This window comes from Bos javanicus, chromosome 7 (assembly GCF_032452875.1).
Source record: "Bos javanicus breed banteng chromosome 7, ARS-OSU_banteng_1.0, whole genome shotgun sequence".
NCBI lineage: Eukaryota > Metazoa > Chordata > Mammalia > Artiodactyla > Bovidae > Bos > Bos javanicus.
Genome location: NC_083874.1, coordinates 2,497,613 through 2,516,459, shown reverse-complemented (window position 1 = coordinate 2,516,459; position 18,847 = coordinate 2,497,613). Strand labels below are relative to the sequence as shown.

General features: G+C 42.9%; 1 protein-coding gene across 1 annotated transcript in view; it reads left to right on the top strand.

The window, feature by feature from the left end:
• The window catches only part of RNF187 (ring finger protein 187), an 88,734-nt gene that overhangs the window by 44,682 nt on the left and 25,205 nt on the right, over positions 1 to 18,847 (top strand). The window contains exons 5-6 of the mRNA XM_061424566.1: positions 6,104 to 6,288; positions 6,970 to 17,305. Coding sequence (XP_061280550.1) covers positions 6,104 to 6,288; positions 6,970 to 7,096 — 312 coding nt within the window. The 3' untranslated portion in view covers positions 7,097 to 17,305. The remainder of the gene's footprint in view (positions 1 to 6,103; positions 6,289 to 6,969; positions 17,306 to 18,847) is intronic.

The following is an 18,847-nucleotide window of genomic DNA, read 5'->3' as shown; positions in this document are numbered from 1 at the left end:
TTTGATTTCCATCTCTCTAATAATTAGTGATGTTGAGCATTTTTTCACATACTTTTTGGCCATCTATATGTCTTCTTTGGAGAAATGTCTTCTTAGATCTTCTGCCCATTTTTTTTTGGTTGGGTTTTTGTTGTTGTTTTTGAGCTGTATGAGCTGTTTGTATATTTTGGAGACTAATCTCTTGTTGGTTGCATCACTTGCAAATATTTTCTCCCATTCTGTGGGTTGTCTTTTTGCCTTTGCTGTGCAGAAGCTTAAGTTTAATGAGGTCCCATTTACTATTTTTGCTTTTAATTTCATTACTTTAGGATTCAAAAAGATATTGCTTCAATTTATGTCCAGGTGTGTTCTGCTTATGTTTTCCTCTAAGAGTTTTATAGTATCTGGTTATATATTTATGTGATACAGATTTCACTTGTCTCAAACCTACTGTGAATCTTGAAAGTTTCACTGAGGACTCAGGATCCTAACTAAATCTACATCAATCATATTAAATTTCTCTCAGTTGTCTCTCTACCTCCCTGACTACTAAGTTGGTTACATTTTTGAGGACTGCAGGTGAAGGGATGCTGGTTGTTGCTGAAAGCCCTCTTAGAGGTGACTTCCAACTGCATTTCCAGATTTGAGTCCAGTTCTCTTTAAGATTCACAAACTGACTTTCTGACAGCATATAAAGATGAGCTTACTCTTGGTAATAGACTCATACTATTAAAAATCAGAGAGACTTAAAGAACTTTTAATGGAATTGCTGGCTCGTAAGGATGTAAATATTCATTTTGAGTAGTTACAGCTGAAGAGTTTTCCAAAGAAGTTGTGCAATACACAGTCAGTATCCAGCTGGCTACTGCATATCCTCATGAATACTGACTCTTGTCAGGCTTTTAATGTTTTCTATTCTGTAGTACTGTGATGTGATTAAAGTTTTCATTTGTCCAATAATTTAAAAAGTTTATTGGCCATTTAGATATCTTTCTGTTCAAATTACTTGTTCATTTTAAATTTGAATTTTCTGCTTCTTTTCCTCTTTTATTTTTAGGAGTTTTTCATATATTCTGAATGAATCCTTTGGCAGGAAGGTGTACTGCAAAGACTTCTTCCCATCACGTCACTTGCTTTTGATTTATCTTAACTATCTTTTCATAAACAGAAAATCCTAATTTTAATGTATGGTGGTGTCAGCTAAAAATTGTCCCTTGCCATTTGCCTCTACAAAGATTAGATCACGAATCGCTGTAGTCACTGACCTTCAGTATACCTGCAAAGAATTCAAGGTGGAGATCAGGAATGAGGCACTCTGTCCTCTGGGAAAACTGGCAGAACAGATCTTCAGAAGTCAGATATTTTCAGAAACTGATTTTACGAGCCTGATCCTTGCATCTCCTCATATCTAATGAAGTGAAGTAAAGTCGCTCAGTCATGTCCGACTCTTTGCAGCCCCATGGACTGTAGCCTACCACACTCCTCCATCCGTGAGATTTTCCAGGCAAGAATACTGGAGTGGGTTGCCATTTCCTTCTCCTGAGCATCTTCCCAACCCAGGGATTGAACCCAGGTCTCCCACATTGTAGGCAGACACTTTACCATCTGAGCCACCAGGAAAGTCCTCCTCATAAATCCCTTCAAAGTAACATCAGCTCCTTGTGACTAGCAGAAAACTTTTGCAAAGATAAGTACTTGATCAAATGAACTCTCCCTTCAGCAAAATAATGTATAGGTTGACCTCTACCCTCCACTGCCGCCCACCCCCCCCCCCCGCCACCCCCCACCCCCAACCTCTTTGGAGCAGTTTCTCAGAACTATCTCAGGTGCTGTTCCTGGGCTACAGTCCTCACTTTGCCCCAAATAAAACTCACCTTGAAACTCTCACAATGTGCATTTTTTAAAAGTCAACATGCTGTTGAAACTGAGTCCCCCTATGTATGGATGTGAGAGTTGGACTGTGAAGAAAGCTGAGCGCCGAAGAATTGATGCTTTTGAACTGTGGTGTTGGAGAAGACTCTTGAGAATCCCTTGGACTGCAAGGAGATCCAACCAGTCCATTCTGAAGGAGATCAGCCCTGGAATCTCTTTGGAAGGAATGATGCTAAAGCTGAAACTCCAGTACTTTGGCCACCTCATGTGAAGAGTTGACTCATTGGAAACGACTCTGATACTGGGAGGGATTGGAGGCAGGAGGAGAAGGGGACAACAGAGGATGAGATGGCTGGATGGCATCACTGACTGAGTGATCACTCATCACTGAGGGACGTGAGTCTGAGTGAACTCCGGGAGTTGGTGATGGACAGGGAGGCCTGGCGTGCTGCGATTCATGGGATCGCAAAGAGTCGGACACAACTGAGCGACTGAACTGAACTGAACTGAAAGCTGAGTTCTTCTGCCAAGTTTATGATTAATCTCTCTACCCAAAATGTTATTCCCTTTCTTGTCTAGCACCTGTTCCCTCAAGGTTGAGAAGTATCAAAGAAAAGTGGAAGAGGCTGAAACTGAGCAGGCCCCTTTGGGGCCCTCCTAGACACAAAGTCGTTTCATGCCCCTCATTTCTTATCTGTAGGGAAAAGCTTTCTGCCTCCTAGACCTTCCCTGAGTTCCCTAAGAGCATAATCAAATAGGTACTAATTAGGGGAGTGAGGAAATGCAGAAAGAAGAAAGAGTGCAGTGTGGGGCAGGGTCCTGGTTTCACCTCAACACATATACATAATAATATGTCTCTAGGTTCTTCTATAGGAATTAGCCATGCCCTTTACCCAGGTTATTGTCGTTCACTAAGTCGTGTCTATTTGCGACCCCATGGACTGCAGCACGCCAGGCCTTCCTGTCCTTCACCATCTCCTGGAGCTTGCTCAAACTCTTATTTGGTGATGCCATCCAACCAGCTCATCCTCTGTCATCCCCTTCTCCTCCTGCCTTTAATCTTTCCCAGCATCAGGGTCTTTTCTAATGAGTTGACTCTTCATATCAGGTGGTCAAAGTATTGAAGCTTCAGCATCAGTCATTCCAATGACTGCTGCTGCTGCTAAGTCGCTTCAGTCGTGTCCGACTCTGTGCGACCCCATAGACGGCAGCCCACTAGGCTCCTCTGTCCCTGGGATTTTCCAGGCAAGAATACTGGAGTGGGTTGCCATTTCCTTCTCCAATGCATGAAAGTGAAAAGTGAAAGTGAAGTCGCTCAGTCGTGTTTGACTCTTAGCGACCCCATGGACTGTAGCCTACCAGGCTCCTCCATCCATGGGATTTTCCAGGCAAGAGTACTGGAGTGGGGTGCCATTGCCTTCTCCAATGACTATTCAGGGTTTATTTCCTTTAGGATTGACTGGTTTGATATTTTTGCCATCCAAAGGACTCTCAAGAGTCTTCTCCAACACCAGAAAGTTTGAAGGCATCAATTCTTCAGCTCTCAATCTTCTTTATGGTCCAACTCTCACATCTGTACATGACTACTGGGAAAACCATAGCTTTGACTATACAGACCTTTGTCGGCAAAGTAATGTCCCCACCCAGGTGGAAGATGGTAACTTCAGTCTGAGCACAAGCATATGGAGCCAGACTGGTTGGAACTAGATGACTGATGATTGTGATTCCTGGAACATCAGCCTGATACCTCAGCACCAACCAAATCAGAGGAAGTTTACACTCCCTGCCATCCATCTCTCAAATTTTTCCTATAAAAGCTCTTCCTTGAAAAGTACTGGGGAATCTGGGCTTTTTGAACACAAGCCACTCATTCTCCTTGCTTGGCCCTTACAACAAACCTTTCTCTGCACACCAGACTCTGATGTTTTGGTTTGTTTGGCCTCACTGTATATTGAGCACACAAACTAGGGTTTGACAGCACTACTAAGTTTGTGAATAAGATAAAGAAATGATCAACTTTTGTTTTTATTTTATATATATTTTATATATATAAATATGTTTTTATTTTATATATATTATATATGTATATAATATATATGTAATCAGTACACTATTAAAGAGGAGGGTTTAATCAGTACACTATTAAAGAGGAGGGTTTTTTTTTTTAAGGTAAAATTATGACTGCCATATAGATACAAAATGCACAGATTTTTAAATTACTTAGTGAGGGAACAAGCAGAAAGTTACAAACGGTGCAAAAGACATGAAATGAATTTACAAACAGATTCAGAACTGGTTTTTGTGGTGGGGGCTGGCTGGAGGGAAATCAGTTGTCCCTCCATCGGACAATTTATTTGCAAATCTACAGAAAAGAATAATTTGCATTGTTTTTAGCTGTCTACTGATATTTAAACTTACAAACTTTTAAAATAGCTGAAAGATAATGAAATGGTCATAGTGAGAGTGTTAATAGGCTCAGTAGGGAGGCCAGAGGTCTCCAAGCCACAGGAGGAAAATGGCGGACCTTTTTTTTTTTTCCTCTTCTAATCCTGTGTTGTCATGGCACCACCTGGTTCCACCTGAACTTGATCTCAAACTTGAGCTAACCAATGCGTTTTTCTCAGGGAAATGTTTTCTTAAGCTATGTTATTTGCTCGGAAATCTGCCTTTCTTCAAGATTCATGTCAGTTCAGTCATGACCCGGGATGACTCAGCTTGAGCCAATGCTATCTCAAAGTGCATGTTGTGGGTGAGGGGCCTGGTGCAGCTCTTTCAGTTTTGAGGTGTTTCCTTTCTCTAATTAGCAGCTTGCTAACAGGTATAAAACTCCTTACTAAAAACTAGCAAAAGGGCATTCTTTCTGTCCCCTTCTGATGCCTAGGTCAGAAGCTTTCTCTATCTTTTTTATACTTTAATAAAACTTTATTATACAAAGAGCTCTGAATAATCAAGGCTTGTCTCTGGCCCTGGATCAAATTCCTCTCCTCCAGAGGCCATGAATCCCAGGGTCATTCCCAACTTGCAGCAGCAGCCTTTCAATAGCTTATAGACTCAGATGACCTGGAAGGGCTTGCTCTAGACACACAGTTTTCTCCTGCAGACAGCAAATAATCTTTTGATTCATTTCACAGTCTTTTACACCACGTAAGAGTTCTCAGTATGTACATTGTACTTCAATTGTTTAAAAGTTAATTAAAAAAATTGAATTAAGCATGGAGAATACAGAGATCAGCTTTCTCAACTGTTCCCCAAGATTTCTCTAAATTCCTGAGAATTCCTCACTGAACAGCTTTCTTTAAAAGCTTCAACCTCTCGTAACAGGGAAAAACAGAATCTGACTCCATGTTGGATATGTTTCTTTTACTTTAAACCTTTGCTTTCCATTGCTTTTCTTTCTATAATCTCTGAAAGCATGCTGTCTGTAACTCTAAGCATACATAATGGCCTGCCTCAGGGAACCCTGCCCCTCTGCCTGAAAGTTAAACTGAAATGCCTTTGTTCAGCTCACAGCTCACAGGGAGACATTCTGACCCTGCCCACCTGTAAAAGTCTGCAGAAAAGGAAAAAAAAAAAAAAAAAAATTAGCACATCTCCTCCAAGATGCTGGCCATTCCAGGAGATATTTGCAAGACCAATGGCCATTTTACTTTAGTTCCTTACCTCATCCCCATCTCTGTTCTAGAAAAGAAACTGGCGTCCAGACCCTGATAAGATGGTACTCTAGGACAGATCTTCTCGGATGCCTGGCTTTCCAAATAAAGTCATTATTCCTTGCCTCAACAACTTGTCTCCCAATTATTAGCCTGTTGTGTGGCAAGCAGACCAAGTTTAGATTCAGCAACACTCTTGCCATGTGGCTGGCCTCTGTCTTACTTCCTTTTCCCCAATTTCCTCTCCAGAGACTAACTACCTCGATGTCTATTTGGTGCATGTGTGCGTGCTCAGTCACTTCAGTTGTGTCTGACTCTTTGCGACCCTATGGACCATAGCCTGCCAGGCTCCTCTGTCCAGGAGATTCTCCAGGCAAGAATGCTGGAGTGAGTTACCATGCCCTCCTCCAGGGCATCTTCCTGACCCAGGGATCAAACCCGCATCTACTGCATTGCAGGCAGTTTCTTTACCACTAAGCCACAGAGAAAGCCCATCTACTTGGTGGGGAGGAGAAATTGCCTGTAATGTTGATTGGAAAAGATGATCTGAAGATCTGCCTCAAAGAGTTTTCTCATTGCCCTCTTTATCTTTTTTATTTTAGCCACCACCTTCAGTTCCAGTTCCAGAAGTATCTGATTTACCACTGTTGGAAATGCTCTCAAACGGTGTCACAGGAATAAAACAGACAATCAAAAATGGCCCGGCAAGGCAGTCTTTATTTCTGCAGAAGGATGTGCTACAGACAAAGGCCTGGGAGCGAGCACACTTGAGTGGGAAGTCTGCTTGGTTTGTATCCCTAAGACGCAGGTTCCCTCCTCTGACTCCTCATAGGTTGATGACCAGAGTTTCGATCTTTCCTGGATGTCGCCTAAGTTTTTTATTGGACAATTGGTCTCCATGAGGACTCCTCCATGAGGAGTCCTCCTCCATGAGTCCTCCTCCATGAGGAGTCCTCCTCCATGAGGACTACAAGTAGTACTTGGAAGTTCCTGATTGGAGAGTTTATATTAACTCTTTTCCTCACCCTTTCAGTTCTTTGCTCATGTCCAGGATAAAGCCTGTGAAATTAGCCCACCAAAATGTTCTTATGAGGAAGGAGAATCAGGAAGTGAAAAGAGCTAAGGATTGGCAAGAGCTACCATTTTAGGAATCTTATTCACAAGATGGCTATATACCTTTCTGTTCAACTATTCTAAGAAAGAATCACTTCTTTATTTCTTATAGCTTCTCCCCTGATAGAAAAGACCATATCTTTCTTACATCATTTTGAGGTTTCTGAGATATAAAATCAGACTGGCTTTTAGCTTTTCTTATAGCTGTCTGGAATCTGGCATTTTTCAAGATTTACCAAGAATATAACATCTATCTGCTTTTCAGGTCTAAAATGTTGCTGGTGTGTCCTTGCCTGATTTTCCCTGACTTTGTGAGTTAACTTTTCAAATAATACCTTAATTTTGGCTTTGCTAGGTTTCAGAAGTGGAGAAGGAAATGGCAACCCACTCTAGTATTTTTGCCTGGAGAATCCTATGGACAGAGAAACCTGGCTGGCTACAGGCTCTGGGGTCGCAAGAGTTGGACACAACTTAGCGACTAAACCACCAGGTTTCAGAAGGGAACAAAATTTGGTGTATTATCAGAGATAAAAATTGTATCCCTCCTGTTAAAAAAAAAAAAAAGCTGTTAATGGTAACAGAGGATGAGATAGTTGAATAGCATCATTAACTCAATGGACTATGAGTTTGAGCAAACTCTGGGAGATAGTGAAGGACAAGGAAGCCTGGCATGCTGCAATCCACAGGGTCACAGAGTCGGAAGTGACTGAGCGACTGAACAACAATAAAGAACAGTAAGACAGAGTTTATTCAAGGCGGGGTGGGCATTGTGATTGGGTACAGGGATCACTGCAATGGAATCTAGCAGTGGGGAAGAAGGATTGGGATCAACTCCATACACAGCATGAACAAGTAGGAATTTTTGGCTAAGGAACCGAGTTAAGGGGTGGATGGTCAGAGAATAGAAAATTCCTAAGAGGAGGAAATGTCAGGGGTGAGGGAAGCCCAACGTAAAAGAATACTTACTGAAAGCAGACATCACCTGAGGCATGGTAGAGGAGGAATTCCCAGATTAGCTCAGTTGGTAAAGAATCTGCCTGCAATGCAGGAGACCCCGGTTCAATCCCTGGGTTGGGAAGATCCACTGGAGAAGGAAATGGCAACCCATTCCAGTATTCTTGCCCAGAGAATCCCATGGACAGAGGAGCCTGGTGGGCTACAGCCCATGGGTCGCAAGTGTCAGACATGACACAGCAACTAAACCACCACCAGCACCCCCACCACCAAGAGTGATAAGATACGGGGGAGGGAGGATTCTGGCTATACTAATTCAGTAGGATTCTTGCTAAAATTTGACAATGCAGAAACAAAAACAAGAACCCATCAGTTGAGGCCTAGTTGAAAATGAGCTCGGAGGAGCCTGATTAGAGTGTGACAAGCCTAATCTCTAAATATTCTCTTTTTAAAAGGTTTCTGGTCTTTTTGTTGTTGTTGTTAACCCGGGGTAGAGTTGCTTTATGATGTTGTGTTAGTTTCGCTGTATAGCAAAGTGAATCAGTTACAAATATACATATATCCCCCTTCTTTTACATTTCCTTCCCACCTACGTCACCACAGAGCACTGAATAGAGTTCCCTGTGTTATAAAGTAAGTTCTCATTCAGTTCAGTTCTATCACTCAGTATTGTTTGACTTTTTGCGGCCCCATGGACTGCAGCACCCCAGGCTTCCCTGTCCATCACCAGCTCCCGGAGCTTGCTCAAACTCATGTCCAGCAAGTCAGTGATGCCATCCAACCATCTCATCTTCTGCCGTCCCCTTCTCCTCCCGCCTTCAATCTTTCCCAGGGTCAGGGTCTTTTCCAATGAGTCAGTTCTTCACATCAGGTAGCCAAAGTATTGGGGTTTCAGCTTCAGCATCAGTCCTTCCAATGAACACCCAGGACTGATTTCCTTTAGGGTTGACAGGTGTGATCTTCTTGCAATCCAAGGGACTCTCAAGAGTCTTCTCCAACACGACAGTTCAAAAGCATCAATTCTTTGGTGCTCAGCTTTCTTTATAGTCCAACTCTCACATCCATTCATGACCACTGGAAAAACCAAAGCTTTGACTAGACAGACCTTTGTCGGCAAAGTAATGTCTCTGCTTTTTACTATGCTGTCTAGGTTGGTCATGGCTTTTCATCCAAGGAGCAAGCATCTTTTAATTTCATGGCTGCAGCCACCATCTTCAGTGATTTTGGAGCCCCCTAAAATAAAGTCTGTCACTGTTTCCATCATTTCCCCATCTATTTGCCAGGAAGTGATGGGACCAGAGGCCATGATCTTTGTTTTCTGAATGTTTAGTTTTAAGCCAACTTTTTCACTCTTCTCTTTCATTTTCATCAAAGACTCTTAAGTTCTTCACTTTCTGCCATAAGGGTGGTGTCATCTGTGTATCTAAGGTTATTGATATTTCTCCCAGCAATCTTGACTCCAGCTTGTGCTTCATCCAGCCTGGCATTTCACATGATGTACTCTGCATATAAGTTAAATAAGCAGGGTGACAATATACAGCCTTGACCTACTCCTTTCCCAATTTGGAACCAATGGACATGGAACAATGGTATTCCATGTTTGGTTTTAATTGTTGCTTCTTGACCTGCATACAGATTTCTCAGGAGGCAGGGGAGGTGGTCTTGTATTCCCATCTCTTGAAGGATTTTCCACAATTTGTTGTGATCCACACAGCCAAAGGCTTTGGCATAGTCAATAAAGCAGAAGTAGATGTTTTTCTGGAATTCTCTTGCTTTTTCAATGATCCAGTGGATGTTGGCAATTTGATCTCTGGTTCCTCTGCCTTTTCTAAATCCAGCTTGAACACCTGAAAGTTCATGGTTCATGTTCTGTTGAAGCCTGGCTTGGAGAATTTTGAGCATTATTTTGCTAGCATTGAGTGAGTGCAATTGTGTGGTAGTTTGAGCATTCTTTGACATTGCCCTTCTTTGGGATAGCAAAGAAAACTGACCTTTTCCAGTCCTGTGGCTGCTGCTGAGTTTTGCAAATTTGTTGGCATATTGAGTGTATCACTTTAACAACATCATCTTTTAGGATTTGAAATAGCTCCACTGGAATTCCATCACCTCCACTAGCTCTGTTCATAGTGATGCTTCCTAAGGCTGACTTGACTTGGCATTCCAGGATGTCTGGTTCTAGGTGAATGATGATACCATCATGGTTATCTGGGTCATGAAGATCTTTTTTGTGTATTTCCTCTGTGCATTCTTGTCACCTCTTCTTAATATCTTCTGCTTCTGTTAGGTCCGTACCATTTCTGTCCTTTGTTGTGCCCATCTTTGTATGGCCATGGGCTGCAGCAAGGTGTGGGAGTCCCTGGAGCCAGCACGTGGGGGCTAGGAAAGACCCAGCCGTGGGTCTCTGGCACCCCAGTGGCATCGGAGCATCAAGTGGAGGGTCGCACACTGTGGATCATCCAGAGGACCCAAGGCATAGTGGCCACTATGACTCTTTCCACAGTGCTTCTTCATAAATGTGGACTCCTACAAGGCCAATGAGCATCACAACTTCCCTTGAATTTGATCTGGATTTAGATAATTTCTTATGAGCTATCACAAGATGGAGGAGTAGAAGGTTCTCATTAGTTATCTATTTTATACACAGTGATGTATATATGTGAACACCAATCTCCCAATTCCTCCTACTGTCCTTCCCCTTTGATATCCATAAATTTGTTTTCTGGTTTCTGGTCTTTAAAAAAAAATCTCTCATTGCATTGTTGTCAAAGAATGTGATATTTATGAAACCAATTTCTTGAAATGTGTTGAGGCTACTTTTGTAGACTAACTCGAAGTCATTTTTCGTAACTGTGTGATTAAAAATGTGTTTTCATTACTTTGGGCATGCAACATTCTTTACGTTTGTCAGTTAAATCAAAGTTGGTTAATTTTGCTCTTCGGATATTATATATCTTTAGTGATTTTGGTGAATGTGGGGGTAGATTTTCCTATCAATTATGGAAAAAGATAGTTTAAAAATAACTCAGTGAATTTGTCAATTCTCTTTGTTGTTCTGTCAATTGTTGCTGTATTTATTTTGAAACTCCATTATTAAATATATGAAAGTTTATGCTGCTGCTGCTAAGTCATGTCAGTCGTGTCCTACTCTATGCGACCCCATAGACGGCAGCCCACCAGGCTCCTCCGTCCCTGGGATTCTCCAGGCAAGAACACTGGAGTGGGTATGCGAGTTTATGAATATTTTCTTTTCCTGATGAAGTAACTCTTTTATTGTTATTTAATTACCTTCTCTTCTTCTGGCGATATTTTTTGGTTTAATTTCTGTGTGTGTGTGTGTGCATGCGTGAGCATTAGTACACACACACACACACACACACACACACATTAACTTTTGGGGGTTAATATTTGCCAGGTATATCTTTTGCCAGTTTTCCACTTTCAAAGTTTGTGTATTCTTATGTTTCTTGGAAAAGACTCTGATGCTGGGAGAGATTGGGGGCAGGAGGAGAAGGGGATGACAGAGGATGAGATGGCTGGATGGCATCACTGACTCGATGGACGTGAGTCTCAGTGAACTCCGGGAGTTGGTGATGGACAGGGAGGCCTGGCGTGCTGCGATTCATGGGGTTGCAAAGAGTCGGACACGACTGAGCAACTGATCTGATCTGATGTGATCTGATGTTTTAAAATGTAGCTTAGATTTATAAGAATGTAGGTCTGACAGTATTTTTCTTTCCATTGGAAGTTCAGTTCATGTGCAAATATAGTAATTACTAATAGACTTGTATTTATTGCTGTCCTCTTCTTATGTGTTTTTTATTTATCCTAATTTTTATATTAGTGGATTGTTGGGTTTGAAGGAAGTTTGGTTTCTTTTGTTCCTTTTCCCTCTCCCCATTCTACATTCTCTGTCTGCTTTTTTTTTTGAAACTGCACACTATGTGTTATGGGTTTTATCAAGGGCCATTTCTCTACCAGAGCATGATGATGTTCATGCAATTTTTAATGTAAGAATGACTTTGTAGTTCTGAAGCAACTCTTTGATTCAAGGTATTTGAATTTAAAAAAATACAGTGGTAGAGTTTTACTTTGTTGCCATCTGGGTTACCTTAACTTGATTAAATGAACTGTGAAGATTTCCATGTTTTTCAATATGATACCATGCAGAGCCCTGTGAGTCTCCTGGGCACACAGAATTTCTTTGTCCCCATTTCTTTGATTATAAGGAAAAACCTTCATTCAGGCTTCCTTCATAAGGTCACTTCCCTGAGTTCCAATGGGCAGATTCAAGCAATTGTTAATTAGGGAAGGAAGAGGATGTGAGACCAGGGGAAACAAACAGTCAGGAGCAGCCTTGTGCTTCCCCATCAACAGTTACACACAATAATATCTTTGAGCTATTTCACAGATACTGAAATCCACTCCAGGTGGGAGAAGTTAGTGATTAATGATGATACACTGACCACAAGGATGCAGACCCCAGACCAACTGAACCTGAAGCTTGATGATGTCAACTTCTACTCACCTCGCCATCCACCCATTGGAAGAATGTCCGTGGACTGATCATGCCCTCTTTGAATAATTACTATAAAACTTCTTACTATCTTCCCCATGTTGGGACACATGGTTTTGAGGGCATGACACATTCCACTGTGTCTCCCTTTGCCTGGCAAAGCAATGAAGCTGTCCTTTCTACTTCACCCAGAACTTTGTCTCTGAGATTTGATTTGGTACTGGTGTACAGAGAAGCTGAACTTTCAACATCAAATATCATGATATAGTTCAAACAGCTCTCAAGAGAAGGAGCTGAGCACGAGTAAACACAGTGAAGACGTATTTTATTCAGTACTACTGCAATAGGGGTTTCAGTAAAACTGAACTCAACTCCCAATACAGCAAAGATAGCTGGGGATTTACAGCTCCAACAAGCAGGGTAAAAGGGGTCAGTGGATGGAAAATCGCCAAAAAGCACACAGCAAATTTTGGAGATTCTTGCTAAAAGCAGGCCAAGGACTTAGACATTGAGAGTAGGGTATGAAGGCTTTGATCAGATATCAGGAATGGGTGATTGTACCTAAATTAGCAGTATTCTTGCTCAAACTGGGCTCCACAAGCCAAGGACAGGGCTCAAGGTGGAAGCCTAGTAGAAAAGAAGGCTCAAAGAACCTTCCTAATGTTTGATCAAGGGTTAAGTCTTTGTCACATCAACAGAATGAGGCATATGAAGCTAGCAGTTATTTTTAGAAAAACAAATACTACAGTCCAAGCCACTATGTTGATCTGACCTGAATGTCATATACTTCTCTGGATTCCAGTGGCAGATCCAGCTTAACTGACTATTCTGCCCACAAATTAAACTGGAGATTTTGTCTGCATTTTATACAGCTGCATTCTATACTGTAGAATTCTATACAAGGCTTCTCTGTCTATGGGATTTCTCAGGCAAAAATACTGGAGAGGGTTGCCGTTTTCTTTTCCAGGGGATCTTCTTGACCCGGGAAAGGAAGATCTTCAAACCCAGGTCTCCTGCATTGCAGCAGATTCTTTGCCCACTGAGCCACCAGGGAAGCCCTTCTATACAGCAGGGGTCCCCAACCACTGGGCCATGGACCAGTAGAGTCTGTGGCCTGTTAGGAACCAGGCCACACAGCAGAGGTGAGCAGCTGACAAGTGAGTGAAGCTTAATCTGTACTTACAGCTGCTCTCCATTGCTCACATTACTGAGGTCTACTTCCTGTCAGACCACCGGTGGCATTAGATTTTCATAGGCGTGCAAAGCCTATTGTGAACTGTGCACATGAGGGATCCAGGTTGCTCACTCCTTATGAGAATCTAATGCCTGATGATCTGAGGTGGCACTAAGGCAGTGGTGAGTGGCTTAGCACTGAGGAGTGGCTGCGAATACAGATTAGCAGTAGCAGAGAGGTGTGACTCTGAGACCATAATAAACCAATTGCTTACAGACTCATCAAAACCCTATCAGCGAGTGGTAAGTGAAAATTAAGCTGCATTTGGTGGCAGGTTTTAACTCAGAATCTGACCCCTAATTTAGTCCATGTGTGGCCAGCTCATTATTTTATTTACCGCTTGCATCCGTGCCTTTGTCTGGCACTGCACGCTTGTCTCAGTCAAGGTTTGGTAAGCCCAGAAGCTAAGACTAGCCAAAATGAGTAAAAGCCAAATGTCACTGGAGAGCTTCTTTGAAAAGGGGGAAAAGATCCAATGATGAGACACCAGAAGACTCTAAGACTTCCAACAAAAGGAAAGTTGCATCATTTTTTTTTTGTACTTGTATTTCTACATTTTAAAAAATTAGTTAATTTTAATTGAAGGATAATTACTTTACAATATTGTGATGGTTTTTGCTATACATCAACATGAATCAGCCACAGGTGCACATGTGTCCCTCCATCCTGAGCCCCCCACAACCTGCCTCCCCACCCCGTCCCTCTGGGTTGTTTCAGAACACTGACTTCGAGTGCCCTGCTTCATGCATTAAACTTGCACTGGTCATCTATTTTACATATGGTAATGTAAGTATTTCAAGCCTATTCTCTCAAATCATCCCACCCTTACCTTCTCTCACAGAGTCCAAAAGTCTGTTTTTTACATCTGTGTCTCTTTTGCTGCCTTGCATATAGGATTGTCGTTACCATCTTTCTAAATTCCCTATACATGTGTTAGTATACAGTATTGGTGTTTCTCTTTCAGACTGACTTCACTCTGTATAATAGGCTCCAGTTTCAGCCACCTGATTAGAACTGACTCAAATCCGTTCTTTTTTTATACCTGAGTAATATTCCATTGTGTATATGTACCACAACTTCCTTATGCATTTGTCTGCCAATGGACATCTAGGTTGCTTCCATGTCCTAGCTATTGTAAACAGTGCTGGAAAGCTGCATTAAAAGAAAAAATTCTACTTATGTGTTGTCGCAGCAGGTGATTTACATTCCCCCAGCCTACTTTGTATAGTATGTGGTAACTGGCTATCCAATGAAGCTGTGAAACCTTCCAAACTGCTTCACCACAGTGAGACCAGGCACCCTGTTTTAAAAGACAAGTCTTCAGAGTTTTTCAAGAGAAAAATAAAAATGTGGACATGAAGAACAGAAGCAATTACTGAAGGCCACAATGTTATCAACTATGTCTGTACTGAGAGGATCACTTGTAGTGGCAAACAGCATTGCTAAATCTAAGAAGTCCTTTACTATTTGTGAAGAGTTGATCCTGTCTGCTGCTAAAGTTCATTTGTCATGAACTTTTAGGAGAGGCTGCAGTGCAATGGCAACTCACTCCAGTACTCTTGCTTGGAAAATCCCATGGATGGAGGGGCCTGGTGGGCTGCAGTCCACGGGGTTGCTAGGAGTCGGACACGACTGAGCGACTTCACTTTATTTTTTCACTTTCATACATTGGAGAAGTAAATGGCAACCCACTCCAGTATTCTTGCCTGGAGAATCCCAGGGACAGGGGAGCCAGGTGGGCTGCTGTCTGTGGGGTTGCACAGAGTCGGACACAACTGAAGCGACTTAGCAGCAGTAGCAGCAGCAACAGTGCAAAAGGTGGCATGTGTTCCTCTTTTAGCTAGCACCATAACTAGACGAATGGATAAAACAGCAGAGGATACTGAGGCACAGTTGCTAGAGAGGATTCATGAGTCACTATGGCATGCAATCCAGGTTGATGAGTCTACTGATGTTGGCAACAAGACAACAGGGCATGTTTTTGTGCAAGTTATTTTTCAGGAGGATGTGCATGAAGATATGTTGTGAGCACTTTGGTTGGCAATCAACACCACTGCTGCAGAACTATTCAAGTCTCTGAATGATTACGTATCAGGGAAACTGAATCGGTCATTTTGTGTTGGTATGTGCACAGATGGAGTGACTGCCATGACTGGATGGCTTCCTGGTATCACAACTTAAGTCAAAGAGGTTGCTTCTGAATGTGAGTCTATGGACTGTGTCATCCACAGAGAAATGCTGATTAGCCAAAAAATGTCACCTGAACTTAACAACGTTTTAAAATTATCAACAACATTAATGTACACGCCCTTAACTCATGTCTGTTTACAAAGCTCTGTGAGGAGATGGAAGCAGAGCACACGTCTCCTCTAATACAGAATGAGATGACTTTCTAAAGGCAGATCACTGGTCAGAATTTTTGAGCTAAAAGAGCTGTTTCAGATATTTCTTTTAGAAAAACAGTCATTACTGGTAGCATATTTCAGTGACAGAGAATGGGTCGCAAAACTTGCTTACTTGTGTGACATATTCAACCTGCTCATCGAACTCCAACTCTCACTTCAGGGGAGAATGACAGCTGTATTAGAGTCAGCAGATAAAGTGACCGTATTCAAAGCCAAACTGGGATGATGGCGATGATGCATGAACATTGGGATTTTTGACATGTTTCTAACGTTAACAGAGATCTTGAAAGAGACAGAACCAGGGCCTTCTTTCTCCTAGTTGGTGCATGATCACCTATCTCAGCTTTCAAAAGAGTTTGTGATGAGTATTACTTTCTAATCACAAAAGACCCCCGAACTGGGAAGGAATGGATCGGTGACCCATCTGTGAATCAACTTTGTCTGTGTTAGAAGAGGATAAACCGCTTGAGGTTGCAAATGGCTGTGGTCTTGAAAGTATGTTTGGGACAACTTCAGATCTCCATACATTCTGGACTAAAGTTAAGGCAGAATATCCTGAGACTGCCACAAGAGCACTGAAAAGCCTGCTTCCATTTCCAACATCATATCTTCGCAAAGTAGGGTCTTCTTCAGTGACAGCAACCAAAACAAGATTACCAAGACTGGGCACAAGCAACAGACTTAAGGTGGTGGACTATCTAGTTGCAGGAAAACAAGCTCAGGGCTCCCACTGACTCTGCATTATGGTGAGTTTTATAATTATCTCATTATATATCACAATGTAATACTAGTAAAAATAAAGTGCACAACAAATGTAATACACTTGAATCATCGCGAAACCATCCCTTTTCCCCGTTCGTGGAAAAACGCTTCTGGTTTGTTAACTACCAATCTACCCTTTCTTCCCACAACTTGGCAAGGGACTCCTCTGCTGCTGCTGCTAAGTCACTTCAGTCGTGTCCGACTCTGTGCGACCCCATAGACAGCAGCCCACTAGGCTCCCCTGTCCCTGGGATTCTCCAGGCAAGAACACTGGAGTGGGTTGCCATTTCCTTCTCCAATGCATCAAAGTGAAAAGTGAAAGGGAAGTCGCTCAGTCGTGTCTGACTCCGCGACCTCAGGGACTGCAGCCCACCAGGCTCCCCCGTCCATGGGATTTTTCAGGCAGGAGTATTGGAGTGGGTTGCCATTGCCTTCTCCGAGGGACTCCTCTAGGCTCCTTTTATTTCAGAAAAGGAAAAGTGAGGCTTAGCAAAGGATGGCTGCCCCTTCTCCCCTACCCATGGGTTAGGACTCCAGAAGCTCTAATGAAGGGGCTTCTTCAGGGTTGCGGGGGTAAGGCCACCGCGCCTTTGACTCCTGGCTTGACAAACCACAAACCCACCAAATTGAAGCAGCCATTCTGGGAGCCACCACCCCAGGGGGTGGAATCGTCCCGCCCCGCTGCGGCCCGCGTCTGCGCATTCCTACGCCCTCCTTACGCCTCCCCGAAGCTTTGTGGGAAATGTAGTCCGACTTCCTGGGGTGGCGGTGCCGCGAGGGGCGTCATCAGTCCGCAGGCTGCCTTGGCTCCTTCTGGGAGAGGGTGAGTGAAGGGGCCGCGGCGGAAGCGCCCGCTCCGGAGGGTGCGCGGGGCCTTGGAGGGAGGCGTCTAGCGCAGCCAGGCGAGGCCCCTTAGGGGTGGGGCGGGCTGCTGATGGGCCGCGACCTTTCTGACCCAGCGCGGCGCCGGGCTTTTAACTCCAGGTGTGCCTCCTCTCGCCCTGGGAGCCCAGCCGGCGAGAACACCAAGAGCCGAGCGGTCGGGCGCGGTTCTTCGATCACCTGTCCCCCGAGTGGCGAGGGCAGAGAGCTCGGCTCAGGGGCCCAGCGTCGGAGGGCAAGTGAGGGGCCGAAGCCTCTGGAAGTCGCTCGGACCCTGGGTTCCTCCCCGTCGCGAGCTGTCCCCGGGACCCGCCGTGAAAATCTCGGGCGATTCTCGACCAAGGTGCGGGTCTCGGGGCTCCAGCTCCTGCCGTTTGTGTAAACCGCATCTCGGGACCGCCCTCAGTGGTTTCCGATTCCTGGGGCGCTGGCGCGGGCCCCGCTTCACTCCTCTCTCCGTAAGAATGGGGAGGGCCATCCTATGCAGATTTCTACTTGAGGGAATTCTTTTCTTTCTTCTTTCTTTTAAAGCAGTTTTTTCCCTCTTACCAAAAATAAAAAAGTTCAGTATAGGACAACTAGAAGGTTCAGAGGAGCAAAAAGGGAAAAATCATTTGAAAACTGTCAACATCTGCATGTCTATGTACATAGAAAAGCTTTCTAAACAAATATGTGGATATTAGTATCCTTTTCTCCATTTACTTTAAAAAATGAGTTATGAAATACATGTGCGCGAATCTTAAGCTCCGTGATTTTTTTAATAAATATTTTTATCTGTGTAGTACAACTTAAGATGCGGAATAAAGTTTTTTTAGTTTAATATTTTGAAACCATCTACTTACACTAGTTTTTAAGAACAGCTAAGTCAGCTTATTAATGAATATGAGGAAAAGTAAGTCCGTGCCATGCTTAATCCTCTCTGTAGGGCTTAGTGTTCTTTCTCAGGGTTGTTGTGGGCTTTTTTTGATTGTTTAGTATTATAAACAATAAAGGCCATCTGGCTACATTTATCTTTGCATTCTTATCTCATTCTGTAAATCTTCTCAAGTGAAATTTCTAAATCATACCGTAAAGTTTTTGATAGCTTCTGTCCTGTTCTCTCTAGAACAGTAGTAGTTTATAAACATTGCAAGGTAAGGGTACCTTACTGACAGACAGTTAAGTCTGAGTGTTACTGTTCTCTAACTTCCTGAGAGGTGCAAACAATAAGGTGCACCTATTTGCATTTTGAAAGCCAGTGAATATTTTTAGGCAGTTTGCATTGTGTTTTTAAATCGTGTGTCTGATACACAAATATATTTTCAATTTCTATGCAGAAATGTTGCCTTTTTATATGTTTAGACGTGCAAACCTTCCCTTCATGTTTGGGTCTTTGACATCATTGTTAGGGAGTCTTTTATTCCATATGTCACAAGATATTCATCTGCATTTTCTTCTAGTACTTTAGTTTCACTTTATGTGCAAATTTTTATTCTTTTCCAAA